Genomic DNA, 20274 nt, shown 5'->3' with positions numbered 1-20274 from the left:
AATAGTAACAGTTTCTCTTTGAAACAACAACCCTTGCAGTGTGATTTATCCATTTATTTATTTTTCTTTTCTATTAAAGGGGCCACCCCCAGACTACTTTTTAAAGAGGCCTATTCACTGAATGGACATTACCTCCCTTTAAGCGAGAACCTTAAAAGGCCTTAGCCTAGAAGGCCAAAGTCTCCCAGTGCATCCTGGGCCATTCCAGTCATCCTGATGAATATCTGGTCACTGGATCCAGATGGCTCAGGAGGAGAAAGTGAGGCTGGTGACCTTGCACAGTCCTCCCTCACTCAAAACATAGTCTAGTGCAAGTCATGTCATCATTTCTCTGATATCATGGCCCTCTTCAAAACTGAAGGACAAACACAACAGATTCTGGATTGTGACACTCCTTACAGCTATGATAATCTATAGTTCTATAATTAAATGATAATGTAATATACTAATATATTATCATATATCATGTTATAATTATATTAAATATATTTTATAATTACATAAAAATCTATATGTTTATAATTATAAAGCCCTTTTACTGCTGCAACATAGAACGTTCTGATTCTAAGACTCCTTCCTCATGTTACATTCCATCTCCTATAATTCTAATGTCCCTTCCAACATCCTACAATTCTTTTATTAGCCATTTACCCACTTCCAAACATCTTCATATAGTACGTGCTCTCCTAGGAATTTCCCTGCCTTTCTGTCTTTCTCTATGTTCCAAACATCTCTTACCATTGTACTTAAGACCAAGTAACCATCTTAACATCTTCTAGGTGGAACCAACAACCACTGCCTACCTAGCACCATACTAGGCACTTTTGACAGATACAAGTCTAAAACAGTCAGTACATTCAAAGAGTTTATTAATTCCATCTCCTCATTTCCCACCTGACTATAACATTTTGGAATTTCTCCACCATGCCACCACATCAGACACCTTTCCCTTACATATATACCCCCAACTTTCAGTTTCTTTTGTGTGTTACCTTCCTCCATTTTCCTATAAGCTCTTTGATAATAGGAGTTTTCTTTTGTCTTTCTTTTTTTGCATTTGTATCCTCAGAGTTTAGCACAGTGCCTGGCACGTAGTATGTACCAAATAAATGTTCAGTGACTATTTTATTTACTATTACTCTCCCAGTAGGGAGACATAATTGGAACAATTTTTTTAAATTCACAACCAGCAACATGTAAGCAAATTTATGATAATGGAATTGAGAGACCTGGGTTTAGGTTCTGGTTCCCACACTTACCAGATGAGTGATTCTGGACAGGCCATATATCTCTGAGTCTCAGTATCTGCATCTGTACGATGAGGATAGGAGTACTTGGGCTACCTACCTTAGGTTGTTTGGAGGTGGTTGCTTTAGAAGATTTGAAGGACTCTAAAAAATGGAAGCTATTATTATTATTTTTGTCCATAGTGTTATTGTTACACTCTGTCCCTATCTGAGAAGTGAGAAGAAAAAGAGTGGTGGGGGAGGGCAGAGAGAGATCTCAGAATGGTTCTTAAAAAAGGTTGCTTTTAAGGTACCTCTCATTTCTCAGAAGGGAAATCTGACCTTCCAGGGTCTTTCCCAGGGATTCAGGGATGGGCAGAGCCCCCACTTGGGAGAGGGAACAGGATGGAGGTGTTAAAGGAGCTTTGCATTACTGACCAGGTGCTTTCATGTTCGTAGGTCCCATCCTCCCCCCAGGACACCCCTCGTCCACAGCCACTGCTCCCGTACCTTCAGGAGGGCCACCCCCACCCCCACCCCCTCCAGTGCCCCCTCCACTCACAGGAGCGGCACCTCCACCACCACCACCACCACTGCCAGTAAGCGGGGTGCAAGGTGCCATCCATGACGATGCTTCAGTATCTGGACTTGCAGCAGCACTGGCAGGTGCAAAACTACGGAGAGTCCAGCGGGTAAGCGAGGCAACTTATGTGAAAACCAACCCTACCTGGTGGCTCCTTTTCCTATCTCCCTATAAACTTTCCAAAAGAACTTCAAGAATGAGATGTAGTAGGAGAATATTATAATAACTCACTGGGACACCTTAGCAAGTCATTTCCCACTCAGTTTTCTCCTCCGCAAAATGGGTTGAACTAGAAAAAGCACAGGATATGTTGTCAGAGAATCTGGATTTGAAACCCAGTTCTGCTAATTTCTAACCTCAGACAGCTTCCTCTTTTCTAAAATGGGGGGATGAGACTAGGTGATCTCTGAGGGCCCTTTCAGCTCTGACATCCTGTGACTTGGGGAATGGGATCTGAGCTTGACTGCTCCCTACCACAAAAGGCTCAGTTGGGTTCTGTCTTCTCCATCCTCTGCCGTGGAGATGCTCATCCCCTTTCCAGCATCTGCTCAATAGACTGCTGACTGGTTCACTCTACCTCTAGCTTGACAGATTTGGAGTCAGGAAAACCTCGGATACTTACTAGCTGCTGCCTCAGGCACTTACTGTGTGACATAACTTCTCTGGGCCTCAGTTTCCTCATCTGTAAAATGAGAGGGTTGGATTTCATGATCATCAAACCTTCCTCTAGTTCTAAATCTGTGATCTTATCAAGTCCCTGTCCCCCTCTGAGCCTATTTGCTTTTCTATACAATGAATCAGTTGGACCAGGTGATCATTAAAATTCATTCCAGCTTACATTCTGTGTTCTATGATTCTAAAGTCCCTTTCAACTCTGACATTTCACAGTTTGAAGTGATCTGGGGACCCCAATAATTTCTCTTGCCAGTATTCCCCCTCCTCCTCTTACCCCACCCCCAAACCCCACGCCCTTGGCCCCTGGAATATTATCTTCTCTGTCTTTAGCCAGAAGATGGCTCTGGGGTCTCCAGTCCCAGTGGAACTTCAAAGTCAGAAGCCAACCGGACGAGCGGCGGTGGTGGCGGAGGAGGCCTCATGGAGGAAATGAATAAACTACTGGCCAAGAGGTTTGTAGGTTCCTGGCCCCATAGGATGTTGGGCCAGCACCCCCTCCTCTCAGTCACACTGCAGCCCCGCTCCTGGGGCTTTGACTCACATATAGAATGTGCAGCAGCTGTGATATGAGATAAGGCTGGAAAGGCAGGCGTCCCTGAGGAGCCTTGTTGCTGCTTTGACTGAACTCTTATTTCACTTGTACACCTCACCCAGGAGCAACAGCCCTGAGAGATGGCACGACCAGTACCCTCCCCAAGCTGTGGCCCCCCACAGAGGAAGCTTTGTGCCCAGAGCATCCTAACAGGGTGTGATTATGCAAGAATTTGGAGTGATTGACATGCACTGTCTGTCTTTTCCTGTACTAGGAGAAAAGCAGCATCCCAGACTGATAAGCCAGCAGACAGAAAGGAAGACGAAAGCCAAACCGTAAGCATTAACACTGTCTCCTACAGGATTTCTATAATTCAATTCCATCCCACTGAACCAAAACAGGGGCAGTATGGTGTGCACAGGAGAAAGATCCCCAAACTTATAGATCAGAAAAACCAAATTCTTCTGAGTCTTCTCAGTGTCAGTTCTTCTTGCTAGATGGGTGGTCTTAGATAAGTCACTTCCTTCTTCTGGCTTCAGTGTCTTCATCCTTCAGATGAAGGCATTGGGTTAAAGTCCCTTCTGATACTAAATCCTCAGTCCTATGACCTGTTGTACAGAAGGTATGAGAAGTCCGATTATATCTTTCCAACTCCAAAGATATATGATTCATTAAGTGCCTGGTTTTTAGGCACCAGAAGGGATAGATACAAAGCTTGGTTTAAGACACAGTCACTACCAAAAGACAGTTTATTGTTCTACAATTCAAAGTAATATGTTATGGCTTAATCAGAACGACCCAAGCATTGGTCCAAGGAGAATGAGAGAAGGGAAGCTTCCCAAAAGAAATGGCACTTTATTTGAACCTTAAAGAAAGTACAGCATATCGATAGCTAAAAAGAAGGGGGAAGGGAAGGAGGAGCGTGCCTTCCAGACTGAGAGAAGATCATGCCTCTGTAAGGAAAGTGAATTATGTAGCAAAGTGTCCAAAAGAATGCTATGCCTCCTGACGGAGGTGTCCCAGCATGATGGGAAATCGAAGGGCCTGCCTGCCGTCTAGATCTCAATGTTGTTGAGCCTGTCAAGTAGCCAGGGCATCCAGGCAAGTGAGTCAGTGTGGAGCTCTTGGGCCATCAGACCCTGTTAACCCTCATGTTGACCCAATACCTCATGTGGACAGAGTTATGACAGCAAGAGAAGGGAAGATCCCTGTCCCACCCCGCTGCCTTCCAGGCATAGAATCTAACAGTCTTAGAGAAACTGCCTAGCTCCATCTCTGGGAACATCTGAGTGGGGCCGATTAGGAATAAAGAATAAAAGAGCAGTGTAGCATAGTGACAAATCAAGTCAACAAACAATTATCAAATGCTTATTATGTGGCTCAGTGAATAGAGCAGTGATCCTGGAGGCAGGAAGATCTGAGTTCAAATCCAGCCTCAGACACTTACTAGCCATGTGACCCTGGGCAAATCACTTAACCCACTGGAGAAGCCTTAATCCACTGGAGAAGGAAATGGCATACTACACCAGTATCTGTGCCAAGAAACCCCATGGGCAGTATGGTCCACGGAGTTACAAAGAGTTGGACGTGACCAAACAAGCACAATAAATGTGCAAGATACTGGCTAAGCACTAGAGATAAAAAGAAAGGCAAAAGGATGGCCCTGCCCTCAAGGAGCTCACAGTCTAATGGGGGAAAAGCACGTCAACAACCAGGTAGATAGCACATATATTTTATATATGTGTGTATATATGTATATATATATATATATATGTGCATATATATATATTCATATTATATTTATTTTGTATTCATATAAATAGAGAGGGGGAGGAAGGAAGGGGGAAAGAAGGAAAGAAAAAAGAAAGAAGTAAGGATAGGAAGAAGGGGAAGGAAGGAAGGAAGGAAGGAAGATGAAGTGAAGAAGGGAGAGAGAGACAGAGACAGAGAGGATCCAACTCCAGGCTGTCTTCTCAACTCCAGTCCCATATCACTGACTGCCTATAGACATTTCAAATTTGAATGTCCAGCAGACATCAGAACAGAGATCATTATCTTTCCACCCAAGTCCACCCCTCCTCTGAACTACCCTGCTTCTGTTGAGAGCACCAACCTAGGTGTCTTCATTCTACCTTAGCCTGCATATCAACAGGTGAAAGTTGCTGTGAAAGGGGAAGACAGCAGCAGATGTGAGAGAAAGGCCTTTGGAATAGGTAGGATTTGATCTGAGTCTTGAAAGAAGTCAGGGGAATTAAGAGGCAGAGGTGAGGAAGGAGACCATTCCAGGCCTGGAGGACACAAAGGATATTTGATGAATTGCAGGTAGGTCAGTGTAGCTAGATAGTAACACACCTGATGGTGTAAGGGGTCAGATGATGAAGAACAATGAATTCAAAGTCAAGGGACTTGGTTCCCATCCTATCTATCTCTGCCTCTTGTTATCTCTGTGAAAACTCACTTTCCCTCCCTGCACCTCAGCTTCCTCATCTATAAAATGAAGAGACTGGACTAGATAAGGCCTCTTCCAGCTCTAAATCTGTGATATGATTTGATGATGTAGTTCAGTTGTTTTTATTTTACAGGTGACAAAAGTGAGATCCTGGGAGTGATTTGCCTAAACTAACACTGAATCAATAGCAGGGCCAACACAGAAATCCAGGCCCCTTGACTCCCAGCCCAGCACTGTATCGAGGGCACCACAGTGCCACTCTTAGATATTAGAATAGTCAGAAAGGACCAAAAGATCAAGTAAGAGGTTTAGCTCTGAAAGCCCACTTCCTAAAGTGGCATGAAGTCCCCATCCTCTTCAATTCTTTCCCCTCCATCTGAAAAACATGGCAGGCAGCTGTGAAGCAAATAAAATGCAAAGTGTTCCAGGGGGTATTTGATTACTCCAGGCAAATTTGAGTTCCAACAATGGATCGCAAATGATCATTTGAAGGGGGTCAAGAGGGGAAAAACCATTCCTGGGGGAGGATTCGTGGCAAGGACTATGATTACCTTTTATTTTCAAATTATTTATTTCACTTCGGGTTGCCTTTTAGAAGCCACCTTCCTCTTCATGTTCCCCACAGGGCAGGAGCACTTCAAAGACACTTTATAAGGTGGTTGACGCCCTCCTTGGTATTGTGGCTGCAGGCACCAAGTATATGTTGATTATACTCTTAATTTTTAAAGGTGTTGACTCATGCTTTTCTCCTCTAAGGGGGGAGGGAGAGTTAGAGAGAGACAGGGAGAAAGAAAGGAAGGAAGGAAAGAAGGAAGGAAGGAAAGAGAAAGAGAAAGGAAAGAAAGAGAGAAAAAGAAAAGGAGAAGGAATGAGAGAAAGGAAGAAAGAAAAGAAAGAAAGAAAAAAAGAAAGAAAGAAAAACTCAAGTTTAATTCTGCTACTTCAGGGAGTCTTTCTCACACAGGTGCTAGTGCCTTCCCCTTCTGTCTACATTTTTTCTCTCTCTCTCTCTCTCTCTCTCTCTCTCACTCTCTCTCTCTCTCTCTGTGCATATATGTGTATATATTTAGAGAAATGTATATTATATTTATAAACATATAGCAAATATACAGTTAGATATATTATTTACATATTTGTAACATAAATATACACTTTATAAATATTTATTAAATATATAAAGATAACATTTATCAGTGCAGACATCACCACTGTTTCAAAATAATTGTATATGTCTATGTCAGTAAGCATTTATTAAGCACTTACTATGATTTGATCAAATCAGATACTTGAAAAGCGCTTAACACAGTGCCTGACATAAAGTAGGCTCTATATAAATTCTTTCCTTCCCTTTCTTTCCACCTAAGTTCCAGGCATGATGCTAAGGCCTTAGAAAATACAATTTAAAAAAAAAAAGGCAAAAACAGCTTCTGCCCTCAAGGAGCTTATATTCTAATACGAGCAAAAGCCCCATTCAGACTTTCACCTCACCAGTGCAGATCAAAGCCCTTCCACAACCTTTTTCATCCTTCAGTGTTCTTGTTCACATATTCCCATTCATGTTACATAGAGAAGCTATGGGAACCAACCTTATGAGAAGCCTCCCAGAGCTCTCCTTTGAACTGTGCGTACTGCTCTCACCCCAGCAGTTCATAAGTCATAAGGCAGCTAGGTGGTGCACTGAATAGAGCCCTGGACCTTTTTGTTTTGTTTTATCGGAAACAGCATTTTTTTTCCAATTACATATAAAGAGAGCTATCAACATTCATTTTTTTATAAGATGTTGAGTTCCAAATTTTTCTCCCTCCCTCCCCTCTTCCCTCCCTAAGATAGCAAGCAATCTGAACTTGAATTCAAATCCAGCCTCAGCTACTTACTAGCAAGTCACTTAACCTCTGTCTACCTCAATTTCCTCACCTATAAAATGAGTTTAATACTTAAACCTGCCTCAGAAGATGGTTGTGAGGATCAGATGAGATATTTGTAAAAATGCTTAGCGCAGTACCTGATTCATAGAAGGTGCTATATAAATGTTTGTCATTGCCTTCTGGGTCGTTCTCATGAAATAACTTGTTCATCTTTTCTAGTCACATATATCCTCAATAATGTCATTTATACGAGTCATTATGCAAAATCCCGAATATACCCATATTGGACATATGCAGGATACAGATTGTTGAAACCAAATGCACCAAAAAATGCTGGGTCTCAAACCCAGGAAATGGGCTCTCGGACTCACAGTACTTGAGACAATGCTTCAACTACTGAAACCATTGACTAAGCCCCAGTTGTGAGACGTGTAAAACAGCAGAGGCTGCTCTAACAGGAGGAGATATGGTGGGATGTGACATAGCTTAGATAACATTCATCCCTGCAGTCTACAGAGAGGGCCTTGGATATGACAGAGAGGAAACTCCCTCTGCAAACGCAAGGTAGCACCTCCTCGAAAGCTCACAGCTTTGAGAGCGCCAAGATTACATAGAATGATTGGACTTGTCCAGATTCACTAAATCAATATGTGTCAAAGGAAGACTTGACAAAGCTAAGTTTTTCTTGGCTTTGAGGCCAGCTTTCTCTGTTTTTCCACATGTCCTCTTCAAACACAGTCCTGAAGATCTATGGGTATCATTTTTTTGAGGAAGTCAGAGTTACCTGCCATTATTATCATCCTTGACACTATATCCAATTGGCCCAGGCCTCAGGGACTCATTTGCATGCGTAACTAAGGCTGACAGCATCCAGGCACTGATAGGATGTCCTATATTTTGTTTCCAGGAAGAATCTAGCACCTCACCTTCCCCAGGGACCCGAGGGGCTGGACAGCCACCAAATGCCTCAGGTAAGCACAAACTGGGTTGACCATAGAAACCTTCTACCCAGACCAAACCCTGCACTCCTTCTGATGGAGACCTTCATGAGAAAATCCAACTGGGAACTGGACTGCTGTTAGCCCTCTGCCTCAAGGTATATTCTTAAAAAGCACCAAAAAGGAAAAGTCTGCATATAAAAGGACCTCAGTTGAAACATAATCTTAATTTTCATTAGCTGTTAAAGATGCAAAGGACCTCAGAATATAAAATGTTAGACATTTTGACTCATTGAACAGCCATCAAGTAGGAACTCAGAACTTGAGTCTAACTCACAAAATCAAATGTTCACAGTGTTAGATCTAGAAGATTCCGTAGAGTTCATCTAGTTCAATCCTGTCACTTTACAGATAAGAAAACTAACATACTAAGGGGATAAATGACTTGTCTAAGGTCACACTGCTCAGAAGGGGCAGAGCCTGGATTTAAATCAATCTTTGGCCTCCAAAACTCTATCCTTTCTGCCATCCTTATTTAATTTTATTTTAGTTTGTTTCATTGATGCCTTTTGTTCTATCACATTTCTTCTCAAATACAGCAGCAAACCTTGACTTGGAACAAAGTTACTTTCTTAAGTTAAGCGAACCAACCAATACATCAATTGTGTCTTACATCCAGAGTCCCCTGTTTGCCATTAAAAGGAGAGAAGAGCACCATTTCTTTTCTTTGGAGCTAAACTAAATTATTATAATTCATTTTTAATTCAGGTTTGGTTTGGCTGGGTGGTTCAGTGGGCCTCGAGTCAGAAAGAGCTGAATTCAGATCCTTCCTCAGACACTAACTATGTGATCCTGGGCAAGTCACTTAACTGCTATCTGCCTCAGTTTCCTCATCTGTAAAATTGTTCTTTCTGTTTACATTGTTATAAAATCTTTGTATATATTGTTTTGCTGATTCTGCTTACTTACCATGCATTAGTTCATATAAGTTTTCCCATATTTCTCTGAATTCATTATATTTGCCATTTATTATACTGCAATAATATTTCGTGACATTCACTTGCCATGTTTAGTTCAACCGTTCCACAATCAACGAGTTCCCACTTTGTTTCCAGTTCTTTGCTACAACAAAAAGTGATGTATATGGGACTTTTCTTTTACTTCCTTGGTTACTTGGAGTCTTTGGATTGAAGAACATGGACATTTTTGTTATTTTCATCATATCATTGTTCTTCAGAATGGCTGGACCAATTCACAGTTCCACTAACAATGTATTAGTGTGCTAGTGTCCTCAAAGTCCCTATCACATTGATTATTTCTGTTCTTGAGATCTTTACTAGTTTTCAGGATGTGAAGTGAATTCCGAGTTATTTTTATTTGACTTTATTTTATTATTAGTGATTTGGAACAATCTTTCATATGGTTATTTGTGATTCTTCTTTTGAAAACTATATGTTCGTAGACTTTGACTATGCATCCATTGGGATATGGTTCTTAGTCTTATATATTTGTGTTCATTCCCTGTCTACAACTAAAATATCAGACCTTCACTGAAGAAAAATGATGTGAAGACTTTTTCACCCAATTGACATTTCCCCTTTTTATCCTAGGTAATGGAAGACTGGCCAGTGAGAACCCAGCTCTTACGCACAGTTGGGCTCTCCTATTACTCTTAGCTGCATTGATTTTATTCATGTAAATGCTTGTACTATAATAATGGAAATTATTCATTTTATCTTTTGTAGTCTCCTCTCTTCTTCCTTCTTCCCCTAACCATATTTAATTATCAATAATTAATCAAAAATATGGCCATCCATTTTAGTTTTTTGATGATATGACCTTTTTATTTTTAAGTCATGTATTCATATGAATTGAAGCAACATAACGATGACTATCCCTCCAACTATTTAGGCCCTTTACTTCTGTAGACAGTTTTACAATTTAATTGTCTTCATTGTGACTTGGTTGATGGACTGCCTGGTATTTTATGCAATTTGGAACTATTTTGAAAAGTGAGGGTCAGGGTCAGGTAAGTAGCTTAATCATACTGTTAAATGGGCAAATGGATGGAAGCTAAAAGGAGGTTCAACATATTAAAAAAAAAATTCCAACAAATGATACTGTCCAGTGGTGGAACTCTAAAGGTGACAAGTTGCCAGTCACTGAGGTATTTAAGTAGATTTAGGGATATTGCTAGGGATATTATAGACTAATTTCATGATTTGGACAGGAGTTGGATCTGATGCCCATATGTTTCTAGTCCTATGGTTCTCAGATTCTGACTGGCACTTCTGAGGCAATCATTGCCAAACAGTGGGCTTAGGTGTGGAAGGATGGAGGCTAGGAAAGGACACACTCTTTGATCCCACCCTACAGATCCTGGGAAGAAGCCCTGGGAGAGGAGCAATTCCGTGGAGAAACCTGTAGCTTCGTTACTCTCCAGGTGAGCCATGGGCCCTTCCTCAAGCCAGGGAGGACCTGTCTGGGGCCGGTCTAGGGTGGGGGTGAGCAAGACGGTTCAGCAAGCCTTGCTCCAATCCTCCTGTTTGTCTCATTCCCTTGCTTAGAACCCCGTCATCGGCGAAGAGCCCCGAAGCTAAGAGTCCCATTCAATCACAGCCACACACTAGGTACCGAATAGCTGTTCCCTGTGTTACAACTACCCACCCCACCTATCCTCTGAGAGGTGGAGTTCTTGTCTGCTACCACCTAACTAACACCTCTCCCTTTCCACCCAAATCTCTCCCATGTCTATGTCCTCTAACAGCTTGCTCTGGGGAGGGTTGTTCTCTCTCTCTCTCTACTCTACCTAAGGCCTTTTGGGTGGGCAAGAATGAGGGTATCCACAAAGACCTGGGTTTTTATGGAACATTAGAGTCCGAAGAGACCTTGGAAATCATTTAGTCCAGCCCCATCGTACTTAAAGTAGGGTTCAGAGAGGGGATGTGACTTCCTGAAAGTCATATAGTAAGTTAGTGGCAGCGGTTACACCAGACTCCAGGTTTCCTGCCACTAACTTCCTGAAAGTCATATAGTAAGTTAGTGGCAGCGGTTACACCAGACTCCAGGTTTCCTGCCTCCTTAGGTCAATGATCTTTCCCTTACACTGTGCCATTAGGGAAGGAAACACTAAAGTGAAGTCTGTAAGGGGTCTGGTCACCCAGAAGGTACCTAAGTCAGTCTTTGGGAGGTAAGTTACAGAGAAAGAATTTGATGTTGGAAGGTCTCACACTCAGTGCTTCCCAGGTAGCCTGGTGGTTCTCATTTCCCTCTTTTGGTCTTGGGTTCTCTATGCATTCTTTTCATTTCCAAACTTAGCTTATTCTGATAGAAGCAGCCAAGGTTGATGGGAAGGGGTGGAGGGAGGGGAAAAAAACCTTGCTTTTAGAAGAACATTCATAATTACCTGAGAAGATGATTCTGTTTCTGCATACACTTGTATATAAAACCTACTGTGGCCACCCCTACAGGAAAGAAATCCATGCTTTAAAAAATAGTGAAGAAACTCTGCTTCAGAGACTGGCTAGTTCAAGCCTCTGCAGCAGCTAGGTGGTCCAGTGGCTAGAGTGCCAGGGCAGAAGTCTGGAAGACTCATCCTCCTGAGTTCAAATCTAGCCTCAGACATGTACTAGCTTTGTGACCTTGTGCAAGTCACTTACCCCTGTTTGTCTCAGTTTCCTCATCTGTAAAATGATCTAGAGAAGGAAATGGCAAATCATTCTAGTTTATTTGCCACGAAAACTCTAAATGGGGTCACAGAGAGTCAGATGTGACTGAAAATAACTGAACAACAAAAGTTTAAACCTCTTGTTTTACAATCCCCAAAACTGAGACCCAATATGGAGAAAGGGTTGAGCCAAGAATACACAAGTTAAGCCATCAAAGATGTTTTTTTAAAAAAAAAAAAAGCATAATTCTTATTCCCTATGAGCTTACAACTTTGGTGTAGACAGTGAGAGAAAAGAAGAAACTTGTGAGCATTATGTCCATTGTAGCTCTGTATTCTTAAGATCTTCAGAAGTTACAAAATTCTAGAAACTCAAACCTGAAAGAATTCCTCTAATCCAACCTACAAGATTTCTTCCTGCAGCATACACAACAAATAACCCTCCAGCCTTTGCTGTAAGACCTCTAGTTTGGAAGAACTCCTTACCTCCCAGACATCTCTAATAGTTAGGACTTTTCCCCCTACACTGAGTCTAAATCTGCCTTTTGGTGATTCCTAGTCATTGTTCTTTTTCTCTGACCTTTGGAATCAAGCAAAGCAAGTCTTCCAGATCACTCTTTTACCAGAGAGCTATCTTTTTCCACCCCCAGCCCCCACCCCTAATCTAATCTTCCCCAACTTTACATTCCTGGTTCATTCAACACGGCCTCCTATGGCTCTTCACCAGACTGAGTCCTCTCCTCTGGAAGCTCTCAGCTCATCAACGTCTTCTCTAAACACAATACTGCACCTGAAGTCTAACCAGGTCAGAACTTCCCTTGCTTTGGAGGCTATTCCTCCCTCAATGTAGCATAAGATGATGGTTTTTTGAATTGTTGTTTTTTCGACTGCCATGTGACATTGCTGACACACATTGAACTGCCAGTTCACTAAAACCCCCAGATGCTTTTCCTACAAACTGCTATCTGACCCCACACAACTTTCTAAACTTGTCATTGAGAAGTTGAACATTTTCCCCTATTTTTTAATCACTATAATTTCATTATAGAAATTTGGCTCCTTATTATCTTTGGATACTGATTCTTCATTCAAAGTGTTAGCTCTTCTTTCTAGTTTTGCATCATCTGCAGATCTGATTAGCTTTCCATCATGGGATCATACATGTAAAGTGCTTTGCAAACCTTCAAACACTATGCTATATGTTATGTGTTAGCTATTATTATCATTATTATTGTCTAATGCCTCCATCCAAGTCATTGATGAAAATGTTCAACAAAACAGAATTGAACACAGGTTACTCAATCATTCCACGGGGCCCCTGCTTCTAAATTGACTTGGAACCATTAATTATTTAGGTCCAACTATTTGAACAGTTTCGAGTCCACCTAACTCTACTAAGATTTAGCCTTTATCTCTCTACTTTATGCATAAGATTAACATGGGAAATTTTGTCGAAATCTAGCTAAAATCTAGGTAAATGGTTATCTACATAATTCCCCTTATCTCAGTCTCAAATTCCCAACAAAAAAGAAGTCAACTCGGTCTGAAATGACTTTAGTGATATTATGTGGCCTCCTTGTGTGATTATCACTTTTTTTCTAGATGTTCATTAACTATCCTATTAACAATTAATTTTTTAATTGCCAGAAAGCAAAGTCAAGCTGACTGGTATACAGGTGAAAGAATTCACCTTCTTTCCTTTTTGAAAATAAGTTACCTTAGGAAAAAATTGGTAAACTTCTCTGCCCACCAGGTAATTTGGACAAACCCTGCTATCGCACAACTCCATCTCTCGCACGGTCCTATAGCGTCAGCCAAGACCTGCCTCCAAAACATAAACAACGTGAACTCATACCCTGAGAGTCTCTTATCATTCACCCAGCCTTTTATCCAGGTCCTCATCTTAACCCCTATACCAGCACTAGAAAGGAAACTATAATCCTGGGATTTAGGAAGGAAGGAGGAGAGGATTATGAGCCCACCGTTCTGAGCAGCCTCAAAGAGAGCATCATTCCCAGACTTCAACGGCCACGGTGCCTGTAGATGAGTACCAGAAAGGAGAGAATACAAGAGTAAAAAACCTCAGGTTTGTGGAAGCAAGGAAATACCTTTTTTCCTGCCTGGGAAACGGTATTGAAAGCCAGATACTGACTAATCCAGAGCCAAACTCTAGATTTTTGCTAATACTACTTAATATCAATGGTCAAATACTATTATTAATATTAAATTATATTATTAATTATTTAATTTAATATATTATTACCACATCACTAATATATGGTATATTAACTTATTGACATTAAATGTTATTAGTGATATTGCTATTAGTAGTTATTAATTACCATTAGTGATTGCTATTACTGCTACTATATTACATTAGTATTATACAGATAAGTACTAACAGTAATATCAATTACTAATAATATTCATTCCTATTAGAACTAATAGTAATGTTACTACTAGTAATGCTACATTTGTGTTCAGATTGCTTTTGTCACAGCAACCCTGTGAGGTAGGTAGTATAAGCAGTGGTATCCTGTTTACTGATGAGGAAACTAAGACTTGGAGAGATGATATGACCTCTCTGTTCATGCTGACCTAAGTGGCAGAGCTGGACAAACTCAGGTCCCCCGGCTACAGTTCCATCACTCATTATACCCGGTCTCACTTCCCTGCTCTTCCATTAACTACCTGTGCGACCATGGGAAAGCCATTAAGAGAGGTATGAGCCAAAGCTGGAACCCTGAGAAGTCAGGACCAGGATGGCCTAGTTTCACTGGACCTTGGAAGCCCTAAGGCTGGACAAACAGGAAGGTGTGGAGGTCCTGGACATTGGCTGCCCATGTATCATTATGGGGTCCTGCAAAGGAGTTCCCATCCCCTTCCCCTGTTCTACCTCCTCTCTCCCCTCCCCTTCCTAGGATGAAGCCTGCTGGTAGTGGCAATGAAGGTGCTCTAGATGCCTTAGATTTTGACCGGATGAAACAGGTAAGTGTCCTTTCCACTCACCACCACCACTACCCCCAAAAAAAAGAAGGAGAAAGAGGAAAAGGGGAAAAAGGAAGGAAGGAGGGAGATAGAGAGGAAAAAAGAAAGAAGCAGAAGAAGAGAGAAAGGAGGAGGAGAGAGAGAGAGAAGAAGGAGAAGGAGAGAGACTGACAGAAGGAGAGAGAGACAGAAGGGGGGAGAAAGTTGACAGAGAGAGAGCAAGAAAGAGAGAATGAGGATTAATAATTCAAGAACTGGGACTCACCCTACTCCACCCACCTCCTGCTGCCAGTAAACTCATTCCTGAGTCACTCACTACTCAAGAAATAGATAAAGGAGAAGAAAGAGGAGTCTATTCCCAGGGGACTAAATGTTATACAATTAACTTCTCACACCCAACACACCAAGAAATCTTCTCCATTCAGGGAGCTGCCATTCTTCAACATTCATTTAGTGACTCTCTTTTCTTTTTCGAAGCTGCCATCAGTGTTGACTTTAATTTGAATTTTTTTTTGGGGGGGGGCAGGGTTTGAGGGGGAGAGAGATGGATTAAAGAGGAAAGGGCAAGGACAACCCCAAGCACCCCACAACCCCTAGGAAGTGTTCAGGTCCTTCATAACCCCTAAAGATAGTCCCTTAGGAATCTAGACCCCTTACTTCCTAGAGCTACCCTGGCTCCTTCACATCCCATAGGGCTATCTCTAAATTCTTCAGCCCTAAGCCTCACATCTTCAGATGAAGGAAACAAAACTCACACTCTCCCCAAGCTCAAGCCTTGCTTTTTCTTCTGGGTAAGTAGAGGGGGCCAAAGGAATGAATGGCCATTTATTAACTCTGGGGGTTTTGTTGTTGTTTTTTCCCACCTTACACAGGAAATACTGGAAGAAGTGGTCAGAGAACTACACAAAGTCAAAGAGGAAATCATTGATGGTAAGGACCCAGGCAGGTCCTACTGAATAGAAATTGGGCCTCAGGTGAATAGGTTTGATCTGTTTCCTACAAAACCATTATGGCAGAGTTTGGCCCATGAGTGAGAAGAACTAGACCTTTGAGTAGGAAGGACTCTGAGTCTTAAAACATAGAATGTTAAAAATAAAAGGAATAGCTCTCTGAGAATGGGAAAAGGGAGAATTGCAGAGAGGAAATCTGGTCAATATGAAACTAAAAGATTAATAAAGGTGTATATATTATTATATAGTTATATCTAACATATAATATGTACTATATGGCATTGCATATTATATGTGTGGATAGATAGAGTACAAATATATATTCCAAAAAGAAATGAAAGGAGCTTCTGAATCATAAGACTGAAAGGAATTTTAGAACGGAAATTATCATGGATGGAAGGAACCTTGGAATCAAGAACCACAGAAGGTCAGACATGGATCACAGAACACAGAAAAGACCTTAGATCATAGGCTATACGGTCTTGGAGGTGAGAGACATTAAAATCACAGAAGGAATGTCAGAGGTAGAAAAGATCTTAGCTCTCTTATTTTATAGTTAAAGAAACTAAGAAGTGAAAAGGCTTTAAGATTTAATGGAGGACAGTAGAAGCCCCATTCTGGAGTTATTCCAAACTCTGCTTAGAATTCTGAATTAGCATGAGAACAAAATATATATTTGTTGATCTGCTATGAGCCTAGCCCTGAGCCACACCCAAGAAGCAGGCCAAGGCCCCTACCCCAAGGGCTGACAATCGGTTGAGGGGGTGGATATATCAAAGAATGAGAACACCTCCTGGTTGCTTTCAATAAGGGCCAAATGAGGAGAAACGATTTTAAGTGCAAAGGGGACTCAGAGCAAAGAAAACACAGGCATTAGAGCAAGAAGAGGCCTTGGAGCCATCTTCTAATTCCAACCCTTATTTTACAGATTAGGAAACTGAGGTCCAGAGAGGGAAAGAGATTGGTCTAGGACGTGTCAGAGCCCGGGTTCCAACCCAAGCCTTTCTGTTGCAAAGCCAGTGTTCTATTACAGCTGATGGACATCCGGAAAAGCTTCTTAGAAGTGACTTTAGAATTGGGCAGATCACGGAATGTCCGAGTTTGAAGTAATGAAGTAACCATAGGAATTATCTAGTCTGACCTACTCATTTTGTGAATGAAAAAACAGCCCCATAATGAGGAAGTAATTGTCCCAAGGTCACATAATGAATCAGTAACTAGAAAGATCCTGGGTATCCCAGCACCTCTGTAGTGAATCCTGGTCTTTTCCCATATTGCCTTCCTTCTATATATCAGCCTCAATAATGCATACTTCAGAAGGCAAACATGGTGGGAGAAAAGAAAAAGTCGGGGAAAAAAAAGATCAACAGAATTCATTATAAAACCACATCCTGCAGAAATCAGTTTGGGGTACAGAGTAGACATTTCATGAAGGCATATTGATTGAGTATAACATGCCATGTAATTTTATCTGTGCTACATCTGCCCTGGTGGAGAAAAAAACATGATGAAGGTTGCCAAGGCTAAGATAGAGCCAGGATGGTTGGCAGCTGGAATCATCTAGCCAAGTCCTGCACCCTGACAGAGAAAAGCAAGTCTATATTTAAATGAGGAGAATAAAACAAAGTCCCATCCCTCTCCACTCCAGTGCCTGTTTGCCTACATAACTACAGAAGCAGCTGCATCCCTAGAGGAAAGGATGGTGAGATGCAAGTCAGGACAACTTGGTTTTGGTCCTGGCTCTCCCCCTTACTAGCTGTGTGACTTTGAACAAGTTATGTGACTTCTTTTAGCCTCAAATTTCCTTCTCTGAAAATGGAGATAATTATTTCTGCCCTGCCTCCCTCACACAGTGGTGGGACAATAGAGGTAAGGACTATAGAGTATGAGCTGGAAGTAGTTGGGTTGTTTGGGTTTTTTGTTTGTTTGTTTCTTTGTTTTGGTTGGAAAAGGAAAGGAAAGGAGTATGAGTGGTCTGGAGTTTTCCGTCTCTTTTCGTCTGCAATTCCCAAGATCGATCCCTGGAGTTTTCAGATCCCTGGGCATCCTAAGGAGGAGGAAGACAGGGGAAGTAATGTTCACTGGCTTTGCCCAGATATCAGACTCTGATTCAGAGAGTTAATTAGTTAAAAAAGGGGAGGGGGAAAGACACAGAATCCTGAGAGGGAAGAATCGCTTAAAGTAAACTATTAACTCTCCTTGCCACACACCCAATATTTCTTCCCTTTTCTCTCCTGCCCCCAGCAAGCCTCCCCTGGCACCAACTGGATTAATAACAGACAAGGGAGGAAGCTGATGGTGTATTTGATAGTTCTCTAGTCCTATGGCGGCTCTTAGAGTTCAGGGAGTTACAGGGTTCTCTCCAAGAATAATTACAGCTAGCCTCTGTATAGGGCCTACTAGACCTGATACCCACTAGCCATGTGGTCAACTTTCTCAACTATAAAATGAAAAGCTTGAACTAGATGATCTCGAAAACCTCTTCCAGCCTTGACTTACTGCTTATGATTCTGGAGTTGCTTCTAGATCTAGAATAACTCACATCTCTATAGCATGTTAAAGTTTGCCAAATAGCTTTCCCATAAAGGGTCCATTGAGGTAAGTAGTGCCCTTATTCTCTTTCCCATTTTACACATGAAGAGACTGAGATGACTGAGGTGACATAGATGATATGGTTTACCCAAAGTCACTGAACACATCTAGATTCAGCGTCCTTGCCCCTTCACCACGCTGGACCCTCATAACACCATCACTGAGACTCCTGGGGGGAGCCTGTACTAGCTTCTGAAACTATTTCTTCCTTTGTCCCTACAGCAATCCGGCAGGAGCTGAGCCGGATCAGCACGACATAGTGATGGGCCAGCCTCGAACTGGCCCGGGGGGTTCCCAGCCTGGCCCAGGACTCTAGGAAGACTGAATCATCTCACAGGGCACCAAGGTGCTCCAAGGGCACTTCCCACCCCTCCCCCTCACCCGACCCCACCCTCTACTCCTTGGTCCAGAATCCCTTTTTATTAGCAGACTCTGCACACGGTGAAGCTTTGCTGTCTGAGATCCACTTCATTTAAAAAATCTTAACCTAAAGGAAAAAAAATTTTTAAAAAAAAGGATTTGAAATTCCTGGATTTTCTCAAGCCCACCTGACACCACCCATTCGGTTGTTTGTTGCCTTTTTTGTATTTTGTATTTGCTTATCTACGTGTAGAATGTTTCTTTTTAGTGGTAGAGAGGACATCAGGAGCCAATTGCTTCCTAGGTGACAGAAGGGCCCTGGGCCCAGCCATCAGCAGCTGAGGAGCATCTGCCAACAGTAAGGGGACAGTTGTCATGAGCGGGGCCCTACCTGGAAACACAAAGGCAGAGGCGCTTGGGGCGAGGGATGAGTGGGTGGATTCCAGGGTCTCACAATATCCAAACGGTACGTCAGTGCGCCACAGTATCTGTGTTCATATGGGTAATAAACTGTTTCCTGTCCACCCAGAGCACTGGCTCTTGGCGTCTTGGCTTTGTCTCATCTACCATAAAAACATCAGCCAACATAATGGCCACGTGTCCCATTTGTACTGGCCCCTTCCACATGTCAAAGCGTTTTCCAACCTGTTATTTCTTATCATCCTCACAAGACCTCCATTATGTAGGTGAGAGAGTGCTCTTTCCATTTTATAGGTAAGAAAACTGATGTCCAGAGACAAGAAGAACATAAGATCTTAGAGTTAGAGAGGACCTTAACCATCCTTTCAAGTCTAGACCAGCCCCCTCATCTCACTGGAAACAAGCCTAGGTCACACAGCTGAGAATTATCAGAGTCAGAACTGAAACTTGGGTCTCCTGATTCCAAATCCAGAATTCTTTCCAACATACCATACCTCTAGAAAAAAAAAAAGAAAAAAACCTTCATGTTTTTAATGTACTTTAAGGTCAACAAAGCACATTTCCTCATGGTAATCCTGCCATCATTTATAGGATCATAGATTTAGAACCAGAAGGGATCTTAGAAGTCATCTGGTCCCACCCCCTCACATTATTTATTAGGAAACTGTAAGCCAAAAAAGTCTATCAGTAAGAGGCAGAGTAAGGATTTGAACCCAGGAATTCTGAGTCTAAATCCACACAAAATCTCCAAAAAATCCCAACAACTTGATATTACAAACTAGAACTTAATAACTGGCTACTAGAAATCACATCATTTCATATGATACATTGCTAGGTAGATGCCACTTTACAAATGAGGAAATTGAGTCTTAGATAGATAAAGCAATTTCACACAATCTCAAGTCTACTTAGTACAAGAATTCTTAAAATGGGGTCCAGGAACCCCTAAGGATAGATTTCAGTGGGTCTCTGAACTTAAATGGGGAAAGGGTCATCTTTATTTAAAGGGAAGTACATCTTTATTTCAGC

General features: G+C 41.9%; 1 protein-coding gene across 6 annotated transcripts in view; it reads left to right on the top strand.

Moving 5' to 3' along the window:
* EVL (Enah/Vasp-like) overlaps positions 1–19355 on the top strand; it is a 262474-nt gene extending 243119 nt beyond the window's left edge. For 4 of the 6 annotated variants that reach the window (XM_072630243.1, XM_072630245.1, XM_072630240.1 and 1 more), the window contains exons 6-14: positions 1686–1918; positions 2815–2936; positions 3291–3351; positions 8238–8301; positions 10645–10711; positions 10836–10898; positions 14857–14923; positions 15796–15853; positions 18688–19355. In XM_072630243.1, the coding sequence (XP_072486344.1) occupies positions 1686–1918; positions 2815–2936; positions 3291–3351; positions 8238–8301; positions 10645–10711; positions 10836–10898; positions 14857–14923; positions 15796–15853; positions 18688–18725 (773 nt within the window). In that variant the 3' untranslated portion in view covers positions 18726–19355. Of the gene's footprint in view, positions 1–1685; positions 1919–2814; positions 2937–3290; positions 3352–8237; positions 8302–10644; positions 10712–10835; positions 10899–14856; positions 14924–15795; positions 15898–18687 lie in introns of all 6 variants that reach the window. The other 2 variants (XM_072630242.1, XM_072630246.1) reach the window with 2 other exon arrangements.
* The last annotated feature ends 919 nt before the right edge of the window (positions 19356–20274 follow it).

Source organism: Notamacropus eugenii, chromosome 1 (assembly GCF_028372415.1).
Source record: "Notamacropus eugenii isolate mMacEug1 chromosome 1, mMacEug1.pri_v2, whole genome shotgun sequence".
Lineage (NCBI taxonomy): Eukaryota > Metazoa > Chordata > Mammalia > Diprotodontia > Macropodidae > Notamacropus > Notamacropus eugenii.
The sequence above is the reverse complement of the archived record's forward strand: the minus strand, read 5'-3'. Positions and strand labels throughout refer to the sequence as shown.